Source organism: Lontra canadensis, unplaced genomic scaffold (assembly GCF_010015895.1).
Source record: "Lontra canadensis isolate GAN:19392208 unplaced genomic scaffold, GSC_riverotter_1.0 scaffold14, whole genome shotgun sequence".
NCBI classification, from domain to species: Eukaryota; Metazoa; Chordata; class Mammalia; order Carnivora; family Mustelidae; genus Lontra; species Lontra canadensis.
The window spans coordinates 8208973-8232496 of NW_022631008.1; the positions used below are offsets into that span (position 1 = coordinate 8208973).

Here is a 23524-nt window from a genome sequence, read left to right on the forward strand (position 1 = left end):
GGGAAAAATAGTAGCACAAAATCTTCCCAGCCCAATTTTATCTCCATCAGAATTCACCTCGCTCCTTCCTTAATTTTCCTTGGATGTGATACATCCAGAACCTTGGTGGTTTTGCAGCTACAGATTTTATGTGAGAGAAAAAAATACTTACCCTGCTGCTTCTCCTCACCTTCCCCCTCTGAGGTCTCTCTCCCTCTCTCTCCTTCTTGTCTCTTTGTTGTGAATGTCAGGACTGTCAGTGTCACGGTCTGACATGATTAGCGTTTCTGACATTACACCAAGAAGCAGACACAGAGCAAGGAAAGCGGGTGGAGGGGGACGAGGGTTAGGATGTGCAGCCATTTAAAGCCAAAGGGGGAAAAAAAAAAGGAGACCCAACCTCCTTTCTCTGAGGTTCCTTGATTATAGGGCAACTTATAAATCACCCTGGATTTTCCTCATTTATCCAATTAGTCCGTTTTCCTGCTCCTGTGGAGATCACTAAGGTGTGCGTCTGTTCTGCGAGATCAAAGTCGGTGGCTCCAATAACAGATAAGACAGAATTCGTGATTCAGCAGATCCTAAGGCTGTGAAGTATAACAATCCGCACTTTGGGAAGATAGCACCAGTCCATTTCGAGTATCGATTCACTGCACTTTGTCACTCTAATGATGTTATCTCATTAAAAGAGATAAATGCCCCACTGTTCTTCCCAGAGCATCTGCTTCTTACTCTTCTTTTTCAACAGCATGGCTCTCAGCAGCAGCACATTAAAATCAAATTGAAATCCAATGCAAGGCTTGGCGACAGAGCTGCTTACCGAGGCTTCTTTTTAATTGCTTTTTCTTACTCTCGCACCCTTCCCGCTCCCCCAACAACTGTCATCCGTAGAAACACCAGAATAAAGAGAAACAGATGTAGAAAGTAATCATAATAGGAAGCATTCACTGAGTGCCTATTATGTGGAGCCTCCACCGCGTTGACCTTTACTTTGCCCACCTTGACCTTCCCATGTAAGCAGAACGATCTCCAATGTGCAAATGAAGAAATGGAGTCTGAGGTTAAGGTGCTTGCCCAAGATTACACAGGTAATGGGACAAGCGTGCAACCAATGCAAATGCTTTTCTTTAGCCCCCGTTTGCATTCATGGAGCAAATAAGAAAATATGACTACAACTTGATTAGAATAGGTAAGGAGAAACATGTAGAACACGGTAGCAATTATTCTCCAGCCTGCTAATACCAGGAACATAATGCCATAGGCAGTGCAATAGTTTTGTTTCAACAGATTTCTTATTAAATAAAAAAGGTAGCAATTTTCCATAATGAATGTTTTATACATTATTCCTTTGTGTATCAGGCCTCTAAAGTACACACTATTAAAGTCTATTAAAGTCTGTATTTAGCAGCATTACTAATGTGCCTTTGGGGAAATTATTACAATGAAACAGCATCAGTCTTTCACAAAATTTCAATTGTTTAATATTCCTCTTCTGATCTTTAATACACATGTCTATTTTTAGCTATAATCAGACCCCATCCAAAATGCCATAACGCCAGCCTAGAGCTGTTACAACAAATTGTTTATGGGTTGGATTTACGAAAAAACAAGACACGCAGATATTGCTAATTTCAACCAATCTTTGTTTTCTTCTAAAACTCATTGCTACTTCAATGTTCTAATTAACAGGTGCTTCTTGATCACTGTGACATGTGATGACACTCTAACTCTCTGGTTAAGGTTGGTTATCTTAATTAATTGCTTATACTTATATCTAACTGAGACTGGCCTCTCAGGATAATGCCACTTTATTAAAATCTGAGGGTGGTAAGAAGTTATAAAACTATTCCACGAAGAAAAGAAAATCAAATAAACTAGAAGAAGATACAAGCTGTGATTAATAAAATCTAAATGTTTTCATCTAAACCTAAACACAGTCATTTATGAAAGACTAGAAATATGTCTTCTGAACATTAACTAAGGACTGTCTGCAAAAATATGTAGTTTTATATACTCGAAATAGGTATCTCTTCTCTTCTAGGACATTTATTAATTTTTTCACAAAATATGAGGTTTTTAAGAATGAAGCAAATGGGGCACTTGGGTGGCTCAGTTGGCTTAGTGTCCGACTCTTGGTTTTGGTTCAGGTTGTGATCTTGGGGTTGGGGTTGGAGGATCGAGCCCTGCTTAGGGGCTCTGTGCTCAGTACTGAGTCTGCTTGGGATTCTTTCCCTCTCCTTCCCCTCTGCCCCACCCCATGCATGCACACTCTCTCAAAGAAATAAATAAAATCTTTAAAAAAAAAAAAAAAGAATGAAGCAAAAAAATGCACATATATGCAAAAATACAATGTTCTCTGAAAACATGGAAAACAATGTTAGGAGTATTTTACAGAGACAAAAGACCAAAAAAGGAAGCTGGAAAGAATACTAACAAAGGGCTAAATGCTATAATAAGATAGCTGGACCACAAGAAAGGGAGGGGGAAAAGGGCAATTTAAAGTACTAGGTACTCAAATTAATAAGCTGGGGTGGAAGTAATCTTTCATTTATGCATTTCCCCGGATACATAGCAATACCATCGTCTGAGCTGATATGTTCGCAAAATCAGACAAATTGAGTTGTTAATATTCTAAAGATGGACAAACCACAGATTAAGTACCTAAATAGTCATGTTTCCAATCACCCAATCACCAATTAACTAAATAAGATGTAACTTAATTGTACCCATTAAGGACTACTAATTGAGAGGAGAAGGGCAGGATTGAGGACTTGGAAGACAGAAGCATTCCTCTGCATGATTCACAAAGACCAGAATCAACTGGCCTCTTTGTTACAGGACCCGGCTACCACCAGCATCAAAGAAAGAGGTCGCAGCACACATCCCAGGCCCAAAGGACCTGTCTAATTATGCCGTGGGCCTGTGTGGGCTTAGTGATGCAGATATGGTGATGCAGAACGAGGACCCACCGGTTTGGTCAACACTTAATTAAAGCTCCACATGGAGGCTGGCATGGGGCAGTTCACCAATATAAAAAAAAAAAAAAAAAAAAAAAAAGCAAAACTTGCTTCAGTCAAGAAAATCCTAGGCACTATTCTTTAAATCTGCCAGAAATAAGGACGAATGAGATTCCCAAACCAACGATCACAGTGTATGTGAGGGGCCACTGAAAAAAACCAAGGTGAAACTGAATGTCCTCTTTCATTCAAGTGAAACCTATTTTATGGTCAGTAGAGGTGGCCACATTTCAAAGGGCTTATCGTGATTCAAAACGAGGCCTCTCAGACTTGAAATTATATTACCGTCGTGTCAAAACATATCTCTTCTCCTGCTGGGGTCATTACTGTCTTAAACCCGAAGTCCAGCCTTTCTACTCCAAAGCCTTAATTTGCCTCCCACCTGTTCAGCTTCTCCTTCATCTTTTCTGACATGATTGGGAGCTGTTAAGTCAGGCCCCTGACAAGCTCCACACTCAAGTGAAGGCCCCGGCGCAACCACGTGAACCCTGCCCTGCGCGCGCGTGGTCTGAGGGCCGGTGCGGACTTGAGTGCATCAGTGTGTGATTCATCTGATGCTCCACTGCTCTGGACAGAAAGCTTCAGACTTTCCACTCACACCCGGACCACAAAGACTGCTTCTCAGAGAAGTAGGCACTGACCGCTGCGCCGCCATCATCCCCTCCGAGATTCAGAGGTGAGCTGAGACCAACTGAACTGGGTTTCCGTGAAGCAGAAAGGAGGAGAGGTCTCAGTACTGAAATAAAAGCATCGATATTGCTTCCATGGTAGAAATGACTAGAAATTATCAAGAGAGATTTCCACATAAAGTACGAAGCATTTCTCAAATAGCCTGTATGTCTTATCTATATTTACTAGCACAAATGAGTTGTATACACGCATACATTTTATTTATTTTTAAAGATTTATTTATTTGAGAGAGAGTGAGAGAGAGAGAGCACAAGCAGGGTGAGGGGCGGAGGGAAAAGCAGGCTTCATGCCGAGCAGGGAGACCGACACGGGGCTTAATCTCAGGACTCTGGGATCGTGACCTGAGCCAAATGTAGCTGCTTAACAGAATGAGCCACCCAGATGGCCCCCTCGTGCATACATTTTAAAGACAACTAAGCATTAACACACTTAGTTAATTCTTTTAAATTTGTCTTCTCTCTACTTCATAGCAAATTGACCATCTACTACATTACATTTAAGTCTGTATTCCCATACCTCTCAGAAGGGAATTATAGTCCTGTTTTCTTCCTAAAAATGCACTGAATTTCCCAGTGTGATAAACATGGAAGAGAATGGAGGTCCAGGTTTGCCATTTCTGTCCCTCCCCCACTTAGCAGAATCTGACTTACACGTAAGTAACATGGGTGTTACACTGGCCTCGTGCCAATGATGTTCCTTTTAGTCTCATGAACTCCATAAAATGGTTTTGTTTTGTTTTTAAATAAGGACTAAGCTCATTCTACATCCTTAAAGATGTAGAAGGTGAGACCAGATGTGACACAATACCCAGGGCGCTCACTGCTCTGAGCCCCAGGTCCAGCTTCTTCCTAGAGTAAGGACTGCCAAACACAAGACATAGGCACGGGCTAGCCCACGGCTTCTCAAACTCCTATCTCAGGACGTCTTCAAAAATGACTGCAGACGAGGGGCGCCTGGGTGGCTCAGTGGGTTAAGCCACTGCCTTCGGCTCGGGTCATGATCTCAGGGTTCTGGGATCGAGCCCCACATCCGGCTCTCTGCTCAGTGGGGAGCCTGCTTCCCTCTCTCTCTCTGCCTGCCTCTGTCTACTGTGATCTCTCTCTGTCAAATAAATAAATAAAATCTTAAAAAAAAAAAAATGACTGCAGACCTTAAAGGGTTTTTGTCTACATCAATTCTTTCTACCCATGGTTGTTGCCATCTTAAAAATTAAAACAGACATTTTGGATGAATATCATTGGATGCCACGCAGCCTCTTGAAAAACTGTACTGTACACTCAAGAGAGAGGAAAGAAAAAAAAAAAGACTTAACATTATTATGAAAGTAGTTTTGACCTTGCAGGTGGCCTGTGAATGGGCTCCCCAGGCGTTCCCAAACCCTATCTGAGAAGCACTGGTCTAAACTTGTATACATCAGCCAAGTCTTTTGAACAGCTGGATGAAGAAATGACACATACTGAATAAGAGGATGTAATTCCATTTAAAAGTTTTGAGTCACTGAGTCAAAGGACATATCTTTTTCTAGAGTGTTGCTCTATTTACTACTGCCTCCAAACCATGAGCACATCAAAAAGCTCCTGTCTGGGCATATGTCACATAGAATTGCTCCCGACTTTCAATCTCCGTTTTGACCAAGGGCTCTGGTTTTCTATCCGTCTGCTAAATATCTTATCCAGTTGTACCACAGCTAAGGGGGTACTTATTTTAAAACCTTTGCCTTTTTTTTTTTTAATTTTATTTATTTATTTGACAGACAGAGATCACAAGTAGGCAGAAAGAAGAGGAAGCAGGCTCCCTGCTGAGCAGAGGGCCCGATGCGGGACTCGATCCCAGGACCCCAGGATCAGGACCCGAGCCAGAGGCAGAGGCTTAACCCACTGAGCCACCCAGGCACACCACTTGCGTTTTTTCTGATTTTTAATCACATATACAAACACTCATTGTAGGAAAGTTAAAAATATAGAAAAGTATTTTTTCAAATAAGAAACAAATACAGGGGTGCCTGGGTGGCTCAGTGGGTTAAAGCCTCTGCCTTTGGCTCAGGTCATGATCCCAAGGTCCTGGGATTGAGTCCCATATAGGGCTCTCTGCTCAGCGAGGAGCCTGATTCCTCCCTCTCTCTGCCTGCCTCTCTGCCTACTTGTGATCTCTGTCAAATAAATAAATAAAATCTTTAAAAAAAAGAAAGAAAGAAAGGAAGGAAGGGAGAAATACCATGTACCCACCCTCTGAGAAAACCACTGCTAACGTTCTGGACAACATCCTATCATGGATATCCAAAACTGTCGTGAAGGTAGTATCTTAAAAATAACCTAATGTCTTTTTTATATATTATTTTTAGTATGAAAGAATGTACATTGCTTAAGAAATTTAGAACATACAAGCAAAAAGAAGATAATGCTTTTAACATTTTGATGTGTATGTGTAGTCATGTATGTCTTTTGAAAAGGGAAATAATGATCCAGCTGTACATACTGTTCTGTAACTTGCCTTCTCTACAACTCATTTAAAACATCTTTTTATGTCACTAAATATCCCTTCATCCCTCCCTGTTATTTTTATTGTATGACTGTATACCACAATTATTACCTTCCAAAAATTACTATTATTGTAATATACGATGAACACATTGCCTCAATTTTTGTACACATCCATGGCAACTGCCTTTGAGTAACTGTTGTAGAAATGGAATTTCTAAGTCAAAAGGTATGTGTATTTTTGAGACTTTGATACACATTGTTTAAATTCCCTTGAGAAATGTATTCTTTCACTGCGTCTGAAAGAGCCGGATAATCTCTTTCCTACCTTGACTGAGTACATTTTCATGTTAGGTGTATGTTTAAAGATTTTTTTTCTTTTTCTTTTTTTAATTTAATTTTATTTATTTGACAGACAGAGATCACAAGTAGGCAGAGAGAGAAGGAAGCAGGCTCCCTGCTGAGCAGAGAGCCCGATGCGGGGCTGACAAGGGTCAGGTATGAGGATGGGATCATTTTTTTTTTAAGATTTTATTTTTTGAGAGAGAGAGAGCACATGCGCACAAGTATGAGGTGGGGTTGGGGTCCACGGGACAGGCAGAGGGAGAAGCAGACTCCTCATTGAGCAGGGCACCCTATGTGGGGCTTGATCCCAGGACCCTGGGATCATGACCTGAGCGGAAGGCAGAGGCTTTAACCCACTGAGCTACCCAGGTGCCCCTAGGTGAATGTATTAAACCTCTGAAATAAGCTGACTCTCCTTACCCTGGCCAGAATAGAAGCTCTGGATGGCAAAGACCTTTATTTTGTTCACTGGTGTCCTATAAGCGCAGTGCGTGGGACCCAGTACACCCTTGGTAAGTGTGTGTTAGAGGAGGTGACGTTTAGTCAAGTAGAGTCATGTCTATGCTGGGGGGAGAGCTGGGGGTAATGAGTTCCAAACTTCACTGCTTCATAGTAAGGAGGAGCCAAGTAAGAAAAACTCTAAATGAAGGCAAAAACTGAATTTCAGTTTTACTCTTTAGTTGACTATAGAGATATTGATCTGAGTGTCAAGGTGAAACTGCCTCAAACCTGGCACAGTAAAATATTCAGAGAAAAAATTCTGCTGGGTGGATATTAAGCAAAACAGTAGCATCCACCCGCCAAGAGAGATAAGACACAGGGCTGTACTTCATTGGATGCGATGGCATTTGTCCAAAGCAACAGCAATCAGATCTGACTGTATTTAAACATAAGAAGGAAGAAACAATTCTCAAGAAGGTTCCTTTTCACTGTGGGGGGAGGGGAGCGTTCTGTATAACCATGGAAAAATCAATTATTTTTCAATCAGATGGGGCGTCCTCATAAATTCAAGGCAGACCACAGCAAGTGATATGCCTTCATGAAAATAATGACCACGAAGGAAAGAGTTTAAAATTGTAATTCTGAGGTTGCTGCTAGGAAGAGAGAGCTTTCAAGAGCAGAACACGGGTCCTGTAAGCGTGGCTCTGTGAACTTACAGGCTTCCATGTACCCAATGTTCATCAGCCTGCCCAGTGGTCTCTACAAAATCCCATCCTGTCCAACTTGCCTCCCATTTGGCTCTGATTTTTAAGTAACACACTAAAATCCTTTCTTTACAGCATGATGATAGGTAAATAACACAAATGTAAAACATTAACCCTTCTTACCAGCAACAATGTGTATTATATCATCTATCTTTATTAACAAGAGAATGCCTGAGAAAGTAGAGAGGATAAAAACTTTTGACAAAATTTATAGTGAAATCCTGATGATAAAGTTTGGGATCAATATAAAGATTAGAAAGTCAGAACTTGCAAAAAGATCTGAGTAGAGTATGGAAACTGGAAAGATGGGTCTCCAAGTGTGCACGAGAGCCAAGGGAAAGGAGAACCCTGGGGAAACTTTTGCACCCACAGTGTCCTCAACATGTGAGGCTAGAACATAAGTCCCAAATGAACAACCAATCAAATCTGTTTATAATATTAAAAAGGTGAATAAATGTGAGGGATCTGCTGTGTAGAAATCTTATGTATAAACAAATGTACTGGTGGGCAAGCTGTCTCAGGCCCAGAACTGCACCCCCTTCTGGTGTGACCCCAAACTCTGCCACAGACAGAAATTCATGAATGTGGGGAGAGAAGCCACTACTTGGTGGACAGCAGTTCACCATCAGGTTAGCCTGGTTAAACTGGTCAAACGGTCAGTGTCTTGTGCCGTGGGGCTCATTTCAGTTGTTTTCTAGTGATATCATTGCTAAATAACCCCAAAGAGAGATGTCAATGGCTCACTGTAATCACAATCGCCCCATCACTTCACAGGAATCACAGTGGACCTTAGAACACTGTGCCGCCCTCCAACTTGACATCTCCACAGTTCAAGTGTCCCACACGCTAGCTGGGGTTTGGGAAGGAAGGAGATTTATGAAACTGTATGTCCAAGCAAGTGGAAAGTGCACAATTCAAAACTCTCCAGCTTTCTAGAAACAGATCTACTTGGAAAATCAACCGTACCCACAGAAATATTTCCAACATTCTAACTCACATATCCTACTTGATGAGATGATTGTCTGGTTTTATTTAAGCTGAGATCTATTTCCTCCCCAAAGGGTCGTGTGTTCTTTGTCTTATGCCAAGAAAACCATAAGAAAAATGCTGACCTATGAAAGTTACACATCATGCTTAATCACTACTTTAAATTAAAATAACATAAAATAAAGCATTCATTGGGACACTTAGGCAGAACACACCTTCCCAAGCAACAGACACACCTACTGAGACACTTGAAATGTCTGAGGAGTCTGGTTCCCAGCTGCATATCAAGAGCCAAACCATGACATCAGGTCTTGAGTTGCCCTGTAGAAACTTAAGGCAGGGCTGTCATAGCAAACTATGTCCACCAATCAGACTTCCCAAGAGTTGTCTTCACGTTTCAGTACACCAAATCCTGACTAATAGACGCCAAGGTTTGCAACGACCACAGTGATGAGTCTCCTCCTCTTCCCCACCCTCCATTCATGACTTTGGGATGGAATACCTGCCTACTTTCCAGTATTCCGAAAGCTCGCTTCTCAAAGACTGCTTAAAGGTAAGTATTTAAGCCAGTGTTGTGGTGATGGTGGGAGTCAGAACAGGTTTTCTTCTCTTGGCCAAATGAAAATCTCTCAAAAACCATGTATTATTTTCTGGTCTCTTCCAGTGGGGTGAAGCAGAGAGCACGAGAAGGCCAGACAACAGGCCAAGAGAAAAAAAATCACCCCTGGAAAGGGGGTTTTAGTAAAGGACTTTCAACAAACTAAATGGGTTTTCTTAAAGCCTAGGGATTCCATAATAACTTTTGAAGACACACTGTCTCAAAGCACTGTCTAATTCTACCACAATCCATCGTGAAGGGGATAATTTACCTCTTCTTGTAGGCCTCTGGCTATGTCTTTCTCTTGTATTAGATCCTTCAGTGGCTCTTAGAATTGGACCCTTACCTCGTTTTCTGGGCTCATATCTACCATCTTCCCCCAGTGCAGTGGTTCTCAGCCACGGGTATTTTTGTTCCCCTAAGGGACACTGGCCAATGTTGGGGAAAGTTTTTGGTTGGCTGGACTGAAGTGGGGGAAAGGGGATGCTACTTAACATCCTTCAAAGTGGAAGACAGCCTCTCACTACAAAGAATTACTCAGCTCAAATGTTAACAGTGTTGAGATATCCTGCTGTACCAAGTTCTTCTTTCTCCAAACACACCAGACTTTCTCGTATGCTTTGTGCCTAAACATAGCCTGTTTCCTTTACCTGGAATGCCCTGCCCTATTCTATGTCTAAGAAATGGCCATTTATCATTCAAGATCTGACTCAAAATGTCACCTCCTCTACAGTCCTTTCCATATCTCCCAAAGCTGGCTGTTCCTTCTGTACTTGCAGAGTTCCTGGTACGCATCTCATTAAAACACTAGCCACACTACCCCCAAGCCTGTCACCTGCTGCAGGCAAAACCTAAGACTCATTCATTGTTCATCCCTGAGTGCCCATTTGTAATCAATTGTTACTTGCTCAGTCACTCAAGGAATATGTGGAAAAGTTGCAGATGCACTTAAGACTCTCCTACAAGGACATCTAAGGGACAACATTGTCCTCAACATCAGAAACAACAACAGCAAATATTTATCAAATGCCTGTAATGTAGATAGGCACTATATTAAGCACTGGTGTACATATGAACTCACGTTCATCCTTTTAATAACCCTGTTAAGGTACTCTTATCAGCATTTTTCAGGAGAGGAAACGGAGGACAAGAGAGGTTAAGCCACTTGCCCAAAGTCATCTGGAAGAGCTGTTATTTAAACCCGGGTAGTCTGGCTTCAGAACTCAATCTTTCAATATTTATTCCAAGGCAATTATACTAACAACCAATATTTCAGCCACTCAGAAGCTTCTGACAAATACAATGACACATCTAGAAGGCTATTACAACCACAGTGCGGCCACCACCTCCTGTGACACCGCCTATGAACAATGCTCGCTGGTGTCCCCCCACTCTCCAACCTCTGGAATGCTTGTGGCAGGAGAAGCAACCTTCTCACATTGTGGGAAGGCATTATGTACCCAGAAGAATCATGGTACTGTAAAGAAGACACAAAAGCTGATTCTCAAAAGTATCTCTTACCTTGTTCATGCTGCAGGGACCGGAGCAAGGGCTCAGACATGTCACAGTGTGAGGCAGCTCTTAAAGATTCTCCTCGTTACTGTAGACTTCACTTCCTGAAGCAGATAGCTGCACTGCAAACACAAAGAGGAAATCCATCAGCGGGTGCTTCAGGAAAACCTGAGCAGTCCCGCATCCAGTGGAACTTTCTGCCATGATGGCAATGCTCCCTGCCTGTACGGTCCAGTATGGTAACTACTAGCCACATGTGGCTACTGATCCCTTGAGATGTGGCTAGTGCAACTAAGAGGTGAATTTTAAATTGTATGTGATTTTAATTAAATTTAAATGTAAAGATCCACGTGTGGTTAGTGGCGATGTTACTGGACAGTACAGGTCTAGAGATTCAAATCAGAAGTCTTGGGGTCACAGACACTAGACATGCCAGTGGCCAAGGAAAAGCTGGATATCATATACTCAGAGCAGGTATCAACATACCAGAATAAGAACCTTCCTTCAATAACTATTTTTTCGCCCTTACGAAGTGCAGGGTATTGAGGACATAGGGATCAATAACCCAGAGGGGTCGCTTATGTAAAAGTTTCCCACTCAGGCTTCAGCCTTCTTGGGAGGGGAAAGGATCTAGCATGTGAGTAGTACTTACTTTGTGCCAGATCTCAATGCCTCCCCTGCGGCCTATGAGGAAGAGAGAGGCATTTGCTGAAGACTGACTACACAATGCCAGGCTCAACAGATAGGACCTTCCAGATAGGACCTTCTCCAGGTAGTAGAGCTCCTACCAGAAGGGAATTTAGGAGGTCAGTTTTCCATGAGCCAAATGAACCAGACGACTCAACATCCCCTCTGATGGGTTATTTAGGGAGGCTTTTTGATTCACTTGAGTGACATTTTCGAGTGAAATTGTTATTTGTACAGCTCCAGAGCTCTTAATGTGTCAACCATTAAGGAAAAATAAAGAAAATATCTGTAACCACTTAATTAGATTTGTAGTCTTTTTTCTGAACAATGTTTGTGGGTGACTTGGAAAGGAGAGCCAAACATTGTAAGGTTCCTTGTAATCATCTTATTTCTGTGCTACTTTTTCTGGTTGCATCTAGGAAGGATTTAAATATCCGAACCTTTCCCTAAAGACTGGAATTACAGGTTTAAATGGAACTGCAGTGCTTTAAAATATATATTCTTTTTAATAATAATATATAATAATGATACAGAAACTGTTCGCTAAGAAAAGAAAAAAGTTGCCATAATCGTGCTCAGCATCATCACTTTTAGTTCTTAGCACTCAGCCTTTGTCTAGTGGGGGGTGACCAGAGGTCCTGGCGTGTCTGCTGAATCGAGGACACAGAGAAGTCCAAGGCTATATTCCTTATGTTAACATCTTTCACCATCGAGAAAATGACTTTGTAATATATATTTTCTAAAGATAAACTCCTACCCCATACACATTACTATTCTGTGAACATAAGATTATTAAATTCCTTGCACAAATCAGAAGATAGGGAGAGGAAATTACAGATCACTCCCTGGCTATTTGACACACATAGATTCCAAAGAAAATACCACATTGAGTCACAGCAATAACATATTTTAAGAATGATGTACAGCATGGAGAGACCCTGGAATTCTCTCTTTGGGATTCTGATTTTGTAGCCCAAATACATCCAAATACCTCTCGATGTCTTGTACGCCTGAGTAATCGATTGCTGCTTCAAAGTCAAGAAAATTCAGTATCTAATGCGAACCAATCTTATAATGACAAAGAAAATTACGCATGTAACTTCTACTCTTTGAATTTCAGAAGCAGATGCTAATACATTTCTGTTTCCAAGTAGAACTCTATACATGCTGTTTCCTTTTTAATGTATGTAATTCAATCCACTTAAAGCCTACAGCCCAGCACTTTACTGGGAAACTTATCCAAATGCCTTGCACAGATGCCTGATGTCACAATTCCATTAAATTGTACACACTGGTATCAACACAGGAAAGGTGGGCACAAGAAGATAATAATAAACAGACAAGGATTCTTGAACATAATTTCCCCAGGGAAATTCCACCCAGCTCCAATCATGCCACGGTCCCCATTCCCTCAGAACTTGGGGATACAGTTGGCACAGAAGTCATTACGGATCCTCCCCTCTGTTCCCCACCACCCCAAGTGTTCTTACACTATTTTCATGTATGTTGGTTCTACAACAGAGTCAACGTACAAACTCTTTGAGGGAAATATTAGTCACATAGAAAGTACTTGAATACTATGAACGATTTTTTTTCTTTGTTCTCACAGAGCCTAGGATGATGTAGACTCTTAACATATAGTCTTAAACACAGTGTTCATAATCATTGCAGACTGCCTTTAAAAAAAAAAAAACCTTTTAATGTCCAGGACTGTAAATCTTTTGGAAAAATATTGTTAAGAGTATCTTACAGCTGTATAGTGCTCAAAACTGCACAATGCACTTTTCTATGAATACTCTGAATACTGATACTGATCTGACTGGTAGTTTTTTAAATCAGGAAACCAGATTCAGAGAAGTAAAAGAATTCTTCTTAGTCATGCTGTCATAGGCAGTAGACCCTGGGCTTCAAGTGGCTTCATTTCAAGATACTACAGAATTAAAATACGTACAAAGCCTACACATAAAATACCTCTCCTAATCTCTCTCTCTCTCTCCCCCTCTCTCTCTCACACACACACACACCATCATTAACTGAAAACACCTCAGCAAACAGATGACAGTTTTAGAAATTGGGTCAGTTCACTTCTGGCCAGCAACCAAAAAGACTGGCCTTGTTCTACCAAGTATTTTAAATCTCCTTTGAAACAGAGAGAACCTGGTGGTTTTGCAGCCAATTCCATTTAGAGGCTCAGAGAAATCTACAGCTTAAAAAAGGAGATTGCATCTTAAATAAAGCATTAGGGGAAAAGATACAGGCATTACCATGGTGGAATTAAGGGAGTTTTCTTCTTTATTCTATTTTTGAATGTTTCTTTTTAATCGTTCGCGAAGTTGGACTCCTCTGATACTAAACAAAAGGCAAGTACAGATACCTTCAAAGGGTGCCTGGAGAAAGCCAATCCCAGAAGCGATCTGTGACTTCCACTCAGTGGATCCTAACAGAGTTAGCTCAATGGGCAACAAAGCCTGTGGTCACCTTTAGGCTTTGGAAAGGTTAATGAAATGTAATTCATCTTTCCAGGTGGGTAGAAGGGTGAGTAAGCAGAAAAGTAGAGACAGAGCAAGAAGAAGGGATCAAAGAGAGAATGAGCAGAAAAGGTGAAGTCTACAAAGAGAGAAGACAATGAAGGGGCAAGTAAGCAAACAAAGACACTTAGAAACAGGCCCAGCGATGCAGACAAGTGTCCCTCACCAGCCAGGTCCACACTAACAGAAGAGACAAGGAGAGACTTGGGCTCCTGGTGACACCACCACATCCTACGGCTTCTCTGGGTGTCAGCAAGCGGAGCTGAAGCAAAGTTAAGACTGGACTTACTTGTTTCTCCACTATTTATTTACCATCAGCTTCCACCTACCACAGAGAAAAATCTGTTTTCTCTGAATCACTGATAATGTGCTACAGAGGTATGGTGAGAACAGCATAAGCCAACTTTACTCTAGTCTCCTTACTCTCACGAGAGTACTCTTTAGAGAAGTTATTCTTACTCTTGACACTCTTGTATGTGTCAAGGAGCTGTTCGTGCGTGCACGCACAGTGCTGTTTCTTGGCCCTTGAAAATGCAACTAATAGCGCCAATATAGAATGGAGTATGATCAGTTGGGCTTTTCTTCCTGATCCAACTCTCCCTACCCCCTTCCAAGATGTGCATTTTAGAAGGCTTTTGTCATATAATGCAAAGCTGGGCTGCTCAGGCATTCCTAATTCCTACGGGAAACAGGCCCACAGGAGCCAACAGGACACTCGTAAGGTTAATGGTCTGGCTGGCTTTTAGATATAATGTACCCTGACGTCAGTCTGGAGAATGGCCTCCTGCTCCTTCCCTCCTACCACCAAATCCCCAGCCTAGGTAGGCAGGGGGTCAAGCACAAGAACCCAAGAACTTGTGAGGAAGGATTAAACAAAGTCATAAAGACACAAACAGGGTTTGGAGGGAAAAGGGAAAAGGAAAGATGATGAAAGTCTACAGGAAATTCTCTAAATCTAGGACTTCAGGGCTTGGGAAATCAGACAAAGAGATGAGAGATATATCCCTCATACTCACCCACCCCTGTTTTTATGAGTTGGAATAATTTACATGTCTCTGAAGTAAAATCTTAACAACCTTCAATTGAATGGAATCCTTGTACAAGACTGGATAAATTTAAGACCACTCTATTACAGACAGTCCAATCCCTCTCTTCCACAATAAGGAGCATGGTGCTGGGATTAAAGGATCCAAAGGTAAAGCAACAAATGGTCCCCTGTCCCCTTCTCCAAATGCACACATACCTCCCACATGGCTGGCTCCTTCCTTTCTTTCTGCAGAAGAAGCAGAGGAAATCAGAGCAGAGCTCCCTGAGGAGCTTTCCGCAGGCTGCTCCTCCATCCCCAGACATATGTCTCTGGTTCTTCAAGACCTTGGTGTCCTTACCACCCTCACATTTAGGCAGCAAACATGCCATAACATGATTTTGTCCCAAGAGACAGAACGTTTGCCATTCTATCTTGCCCCCACACCCTGCCTTCATAGTATGCCATGGAAAACAAACAACCCAAGTCAGAAGGGTGACAACATCTTCCCATCAGGCATCGTGAGGGCCCTTCATCCCCAAGGACAGGTCACATAATTTGATGATTAACTTTATGAAACTTTGACTAGCATGAGACCAATGGATCCACAAGAAATGGTGATAAGGAAGAGGAAACGAGAGGATTATAAATTATAAAGAAGAGAGACATCACTGGTAGCAGGAAACATTGCCCCGAGAGCCAGACGAGATGGAGTAAGAGTGCCAAGTGACGGTGTGTCCGTCACTTTCTAGGAGACTACTTCGCACACATGTTGAGGGTTTCCTCCACTTCAGAAATCATACGTAAAGATAGCCAGTATTCAGATTCAGGGCTATCACTCTATAAAAGGTCATTTCCAGTTCCTCTCTGATTTAGGAATATAGTAATTGAAGGCAGGATATAGAACTCCCAAGGGGCTACCTGGCTCAGCCTACTTGTCCTGTCTAGGTGACCATGTAAAGCAGGGGACACAGCTTCAGAGACCTACAGGGGTCAAGGAGGAATAAGCTGAAGGGATGGTCTGGTCAGAGAAGACAGTGAGGAGGAAGGAGGCCTGGAGAGTCTGCTACTCAACTCTAGAAAAGTAGGAGCAAGGCACAGGTTCCCAGAGCTTTGGATATTCCAGAAAGCCAGAAAATGGAGAGATTATGTAAAATCTTGAGCTTGTTTAATGTTGGCAATTTATGTGAGCATTTCGGAAATCCCAAAGGGGTTGGATTTGGTTGGCTGGTTTGTATCTTCTATCAGACGCTTTTCATGTAAGTCAGGGGATTGTTTCTTTAACTCTCCAGGGCTGGGGGCTCCCAATCTGTCTCCTGACCCCTCCACGGCTATACTGGTGTGGCTACAGGGGGCTCAGCATGCCCGCCAGGAGAGCGGGCAAGGCAAGACCCAGGAGCCAACTCATTCCATCTGAGTATCAACTCTGCCTCTTTGCATGTGATTTCAGCAACTTACTAACCCCCTGTGAGTCTTTACTCCTCCCTCCATAAAACTGGGGTAAATTCTTTGTAGGCCCTAAGATTGTTCTGAAGATTAAATGGAATAATATGAAGAAAGTGTTTAATGCATGGTGTTAAAGAGAGATGAGGCCCTTTCCCTCCCCTGTTTCCCATCACTATTCAGCACCATTTCATGCTGCTTGCAATCACACGGTTGGGGTTTACCTCTCAACCACGCTACAGGAGTCTAAGTATTCCAAGGGAAGATATCTGCTTTATGCCCAAACTACCAGCACCTGTCCCACTGTCCTACCTACAGTGTGCTTTCAAAACATGCAAAATTTAATTATAATGTTGTTATATATTGTTATGGACTGAAAGTTTATACTCCCTCAAAGTTCATATGTTGCCTAATTTCCAATGTGTTGGTATTAAGAGGCAGGGCTTTGGGGAGGTAATTAGGTTTATTTATTTATTTATTTTTTAAGTTTTATTTATTTTTTAAAAGATTTTATTTATTTATTTGACAGAGATCACAGGTAGGCAGAGAGGCAGGCAGAGACAGAGGTGGAAGCAGGCTCTCCACTGAGCAGATAGCCCGACGTGGGGCTCCATCCCAGGACTCTGGGATCATGACCTGAACCGAAAGCAGAGGCTTTAACCCACTGAGCCATAAAGCCGCCCCGGTAATTAGGTTTAGATGAGGTCTTGAGAGTGAAGCCCTCATGATGGGATTAGTGCCATTGTGAGAAGAGGTACTAGAGAACTTGGATTCATGGTGATTCTTTCTCTTTCCCCCTCTCCCTGCTGTATGCGACATACAAGGAAGTCAACCCTCTACAAGAGATCTCTCACGAGGACCACATGGGCTAGCACCTTGATCTTGGACTTCGAAGCTTCCAGCACTGTGAGAAATAAACCGTTGTTTAAGCCACTCGGTCTGTGGTGTTCTATTACAGCAGCCCTCACTGAGACAAACACTCAGGAAGACCTTCCTTGAATCTGGCCCCAATTGGGCCTATTTCCACTTACCCCCTTCTCATGCTTTAATGTCAATATGTATATCTACTCCTTATTTGGCCAGAATATTTTGAGACTAAAAGAAGAAAACACAAATTAAGAATAAAATATTGAAGGAATATCTCTTGAAATGTATGGCATTGCTTTTAGGTCAAGAGGGTACATTTGGGTACCCTGTGTGTGCGTCAGTAGAAAAAATTAAATGTAAGAGATTTCATCACCCTATTAATAAGTAAAGGAGCCTGCTTTCCCTTCAACATCCTGAGTTCGTGTCTGCCAACAGAGCATGTCGCTGGTCGGGTTGCACTTGTAGCTGCCCAGAGACCGAGGCAATCCCCTATCCATTTGTCCACTATGGATTGGGAAGGCCTGTATTCATCTAAGAGGGTTTACTAACCATGCTTGACTACCCCCTGGGCATCTAAGACAGTTTACTAACCATGCCTGGCTACCCCTGGGTTTCTTTGATTTCAAAGAGAAATCCTGCAGACCTTCAAACAATTCCAGCTTCCTTCTCCCTTGAGGGGTTTGCTTAACAATTCAGGCAAACACATTTCCTGTGATTTGCCGAGAAGCTAAAATAATTTAACAGAAAGTCTAGTTAGCTGGTTACTTCAGAATGACCTACTGAAAAGCAACCAATGGCAGAGGAAATCGCTAGAAAGGTATCTCTTTACAGAAGCTCAAGGGAACCAGCTATCTCTCCAATAAAATGTTTGCAAGGAAGGAATTTAAATATTCTCAAGAACGCCTTGAGGACAAGTGTATTGAGGGGCAATTGCCTTACTGGGGGCTGGTGCTTACAACTGAAACTCCTCTGCTTAGTAAACCAGATTGGGTGTAATGCCTTGTTCCTCTGGGAGGAGACTTTCATTAATCCTCAGAAGAAAGCTCAATTTGGCAGGGTGGGACCTTGTCAAAAGCAGTCTCAGGGATTCACTATTTGTTAATCTTCGCTTTCCTGAGGCTCTAATTCTGTGCTTCCCAATACCAGCTTCTCCTTCCTGTGGCTTGTTCTCGCTGAGGGTGGACCACGTCCTGGGTGGTTAACCTTTCCAGAGGGATCTAGTGTTTGGTTCTACCGGAGCCCTACAGCTTTCAGTGCTCTCAAACCAGCTTAGTGTCTATATAAAAACAAACAAACAAACAAAAAACAAAAAAAAACAACGGAAGTTCCTGTACTATGGAGGTAACAGAATTGCAGACCCTACAGCTCTTTAAACAATGTAACCTTGGATTGCCATCTCCCACCACTGCACCCCAAACACACACTCAAAGCCTGAAGCAGACTCTAGGGGAAATTCTACTTGCCCCTTTGGCAAACAGTTCCCACTGGAGTAGAACCATCACAGCCTGCGGCATGAATGTCTTCTGGCTCATGGGAACTCCCCTTGTAAATTCTCGGTATTTTCTATTTCATCGAACATACCTAAGGATTATTCTGGGTGGGTGGGGCGGGCATATGGGGCTAGAAGTGGGTCAGGCTATACCAGCGCAGTCTATATTATTCTGCCAGAAATGTCCAGTTTGAAGTTCCCTAAACTCAATTCTGCCATATTTTAGGTCGCAGAAAGGGCCATTTGGCTACAATTCAGGCTAAAGCCAGAAATCTGTTCTTTGTAGCATATGCTACGTTGTTGTGATGCACACCTTAACTCTTCCTAAAGCGGAGCAATGTTGAGGGAGGAAGAGCATAGGGGTGGCCCAGCCAGCATCAGCAGTCCAGGCATTTTCCCAAGGAAACAGTCACCTCCCTGTACAAGATCGCACTTTCCACACACGGCCTGGGCTGTCCTCGGTTCTGAGGAAAGCAATTTGCCTTCCAAGAGCTTTTCCATGATTTAGAACTGGATGACTGCACGCGGACCTTCTGGTAGCCTCGGAGAGGCAAGAATGAAAGAAGGGCATAGCCACCTCCCCACATCATAATCGAGGTCTGTGGAGTCAAGGCGTTCTTCAACAGCAGCCAAGAGAACAGCCACAGAAAATGGCTCCAGCAGCCGACCTGGAGGCCTCGTCCCTGGGGTATCCTCTGATCTCATTATAGCAGTCGACACTAGTCCTCACAAAACAAACAGAGGAAATTTATGCCTGCCTTAGCCTGTGGAGAGCTCCACATTCCTTGTTTAACGAGAGTTCCAGCTTCTGAGACCACAGCCATTGGGATGGGGAGGATGTCTGCTTTGCTCCAAAGAAAGAACTGTTGTCGCCTCCTTTCCCTCTTTCTGGGGCTGGATATGAAGGCAGAGAGCCTGCAGAGAGCCACTGAACTTGTGGCCTAGGCTCTCTGCTCTGGTCCCTGCACAGAAGTCCTCTTTCTTCTTGTGTCAACATCCCCAAGCTCAGTCGGTGGGGCCACTTCCTCTTGAACGGCTCTGGGAAAGTCGCTGCGTGGCCTTGAAGGGTTCCACCTGCTAAGGCTGGCATCCTGATAGAGAGACTGCTCTGTGTGACAAAACTGCAGGTCTTTGGGGAGGAAAATTCTTCCCCCACAACACCCCTGCTTGAGCCTTGCAAAACTTCAGCTAACTTGGGGTTCCTGCTTTTAGGATGAAGGGCAGGAGGGAAAATGTTACTTTATAGCCTTAAAGTCAATCTCAGAAGTAACTGAGTGCCCAGCTCAGGAGATAAAGGGTGAACTTCCAAACCAAGGTAAGAATACAACACTGGTGGGTGCCTGGGTGGCTCAGTAGGTTAAAGCCTATGCCTTCGGCTTGGGTCAGGATCCCAGGTTCTGGGATCGAGCCCCACATGGGGCTCTCTGCTCAGCAGGGAGCCTGCTTCCCTTCCTCTCTCTGCCTGCCTCTCTGCCTACTTGTGATCTCTGTCTGTCAAATAAATAAATAAAATCTTTAAAAAAAATTAAAAAAAGAATACAGCCCTGGTTTTGAGCCTGGTTGACTTTCCCCCAGGGGACATTTGTGATGCATGGGGCCTTTTTTTTTCTTCCTTTTTGTCATGACTGGGGGAGACTGCTACTGGCATCTAGTGGGTAGAGGTCAGGATGCTGCCTAATATCCTATCGAGCACAAAACCACCCCCCATACTAAAGAATTACCTAGTCCAAAATGATTGAGAAACCCCGATGTAGAGGGAACACTCAAGGATGTGGATAGGTTTAAAATAATGACAAATCTTTTTGTTTGTTTGTTTTTGTTACAGAAACAGTTTTCACTTTTTAATGAACTTGCAAACAAAAAAGCTTCCATTTCAAAATAAAAACAAAATCTCAGGTCATATTGATGTTTACAGTGACCACATTTATCTAAGCAACATACATACATGTTTAGTTAGAAGATGTTAACTAAATTTCTATGACAAATATGCCTTTTTAAAAAAATATCAAGAATATCACAGGGCTCATGCAGAGTCCCAAGGAAAATCTAGGCATCACGACCCATTTAAGTCTTCATTGTAGATGCTGTTATTTCTAGCACAGGTAAGCAGGCGGGATCATCCAAAATAATGACAACTCTCCATCACAGAACAGTAATGTTGATATCCTATAATCAAAACGTGCACAATTAACAACCCCCCAAATTTACCCACTCTCCCTTCGAGTAAAATAAATGAAATCTACCTTGTCCGTATGCAGAGTTAGAGCATTAGAGCTGCCTGGAAAACAGGAGTGGCTTTGATATTAGACTAGGCTATTTTCAGCACCATTGTGAGTGCCGTGTTATTCTAGGTAAAGGTGTGATCTGAATGCTTCCTATCAAAACTCAGTGGTGAGTATTCACAGAAGAAATTTATGAGCTAAGTTCTATGATTACTAAAACTATATATATAATATGAATATATCTAAGTCTGGAAAAAATGGCAAAGTGTTTCAACTTCTACAGTATCAACCAGTATGAGGCAGCACAGTGATGGTGACCTATATTCCCGGGAGGATGAGGATAACAGGTACGTAGTAGGGCTCTAAATCCATGTAGAATTGCAGAAATGGGTCTCAAATGAAAGTAATCATAGTGTGTATTTTGAACCTCTCCCATTTTAAATTTTCTGAACCTATTTCAAAATATTTCTTTTCCTCTACATAGCATACTCTCACTACATCAAGTAAAGAACATACGGTTGGATAACCCAGGCGTGATTCTCTCCCGAACCCTTTCAGTCCAGCATAAGAAAGAAAAATCTGCTTCCAAGCACAGCTAATGCATGTAAGCACATTTGTAGAAGAAAAAGAGTTTCATGAATGAGCAGAAGACAGTTTTTTAATGGAATGTTTTAGAGGCTTGCGGTATAAAAAGTAAACAAAACTGATTCACTAACTGCTAATACTGTTTACCATGATGCAAGAGTTGGGCTTTTTTTAATGTTCCAGAAGCCAGAGGAAAAGGGATACTGTGGTAGGGAAAAATGATACCTTCCGCGGCCTTTCAAAACCATTGCTCAATTCCTCTTGAGCAAGGAAGCCATAGTAATGACTTTATTTTACCTACCGCAATTATGGTACACCTCGAAGTAATTCTCCATATTATCCCACTTTCCTCCTTCCACTCAAGTCCTGCTAAATAATCTCTGGAAACCATTAACCGAGAGTCCTGTTCCAATTTTCCTCTCCTCCCTCCCCTGCTGCCTCAGTCATGCTGGAGTCAGGACAAAGCAAACTTGTATTACATCACAGAGCAAACTCATTTTCTCTAAACCATTCTGCTGGTAGTTTACTGCTACTGGAACCCAGTGCTGTCAACAGTGTGGTCTTTGTTTGGTGGGTGTTGCTTTAAAAATTAAAAATAAAAAAAAAATTTCCCCCCACACCCCCTTCTGCTTTTAAAATACAGGCGAGTAGTTGGAGGAACCTCCCCAGCTTGGCTCCCCACCCCCTCCACCCCCACCCCCCCTGCTGTGTAAACTAGACATTACCTTATACACAAATGAATCTACAACATTCCTCAGTCTAGCTGCCTCGCTGCAAAATTCCTGTGCTCCCCAGCAGCCGCGGCAGCACACACTCCCCCTGGCTTCCCTCCTCTTTCCTCTTCCCCCACCCTCGCTCTCTCTCTCTCTCTCTCTTTTTTTTTTTTAATTTCCACTGCCTCACTGTGTTTTTGTGTAAATGATCTCACATGACTCAACAAATCCATCTGCCTGAAGCAGGCCAAGTCTGGAGCCCTCCCAGGAGGGAGGAGAAGAATTGCTTTGTGGAAAGGACCTGGAGCTCTGCCCTTTCTCTGGCTCGAATTACCCGCCTGTCAGGCCTGACGGATTTGGCTAAAAATAAAAGGAAGCGGGCCGTGAAAAGCAGATGAATGGGCTCAGCAGTTCCTTAGATAACACAGGCCTGCTGTTGCCCAAAGCTCCCCAAACAGAAACTTCAAATGCAGGCCCTGGGAGTGCAGTGATGTGGCTTCCAGGTGAAAGGGGGCTGTCAGATCCACTGGAGGGGTGGGGGGCATAGCCCATGTTTTAGATTTCTGTTTCAGAACTTGTGTGTGTGTATGTTATGTCTGAGAGAGAGAGAGAGAGAGAGATTTCTGTATGAAAAGGTGCTCAGAAAAACAGTAGAGTTCAGCGGAGCGAAGGCTTGTCTTGCAAAAAAAAAAAAAAAAAAAAAATGTTTCCACTACAAAATGACTCTTCTCCCTGCCTCCCAACACCAGACATTTTAAGCCGCCCTATGATGTCACTTGTGCATTCCGAGCCAGCAAAGAGCTAAAAGTCCTTCTTGTAAGTGTATGCCCAGCGCCCGCCGTGGGTATTAAGCACTTAGGTTGGCAATGTAATGACACACTGTAACAATCTGTAATATGAAGCAGTCAGCGAAGCCCTGGCTCTGAAAGCCATTTCTCCCGACCATTAACCATATGTTTGGCTCCTCGGATAGCCAAGCGGGTGTTCCAGCTTACCATCTGGTTTCTATCCACACAAGCAACTGCAAAGCACAGACTATCTCCCTCTGGGGCGGCGTGTTTCTTTTTCTCTCTCTTTTCCGTTCTTCCCTTCCCTTTTCCTCCTCCCAGCCCCTCTGGTTCCCTCTGCTGAAGACGTCTCTGCCGTTCATCACGTG

General features: G+C 42.9%; 1 protein-coding gene and 1 long non-coding RNA gene across 5 annotated transcripts in view; one reads left to right on the plus strand and one right to left on the minus strand.

The window, feature by feature from the left end:
- Nucleotides 1–23524, minus strand: part of BACH2 (BTB domain and CNC homolog 2) — a 352486-nt gene that overhangs the window by 246032 nt on the left and 82930 nt on the right. For 3 of the 4 annotated variants that reach the window (XM_032858135.1, XM_032858138.1, XM_032858136.1), the window contains exon 2: nucleotides 10820–10932. In XM_032858135.1, coding sequence (XP_032714026.1) covers nucleotides 10820–10828 — 9 coding nt within the window. In that variant the 5' untranslated portion in view covers nucleotides 10829–10932. Of the gene's footprint in view, nucleotides 1–10819; nucleotides 10933–23363; nucleotides 23509–23524 lie in introns of those variants that run through there. The other variant, XM_032858137.1, reaches the window with a different exon arrangement.
- On the plus strand, nucleotides 993–9900 carry LOC116868092. The gene is made up of 3 exons (XR_004382737.1): nucleotides 993–1067; nucleotides 1669–1719; nucleotides 9365–9900. It is a non-coding gene; the product is annotated as an uncharacterized LOC116868092 (long non-coding RNA).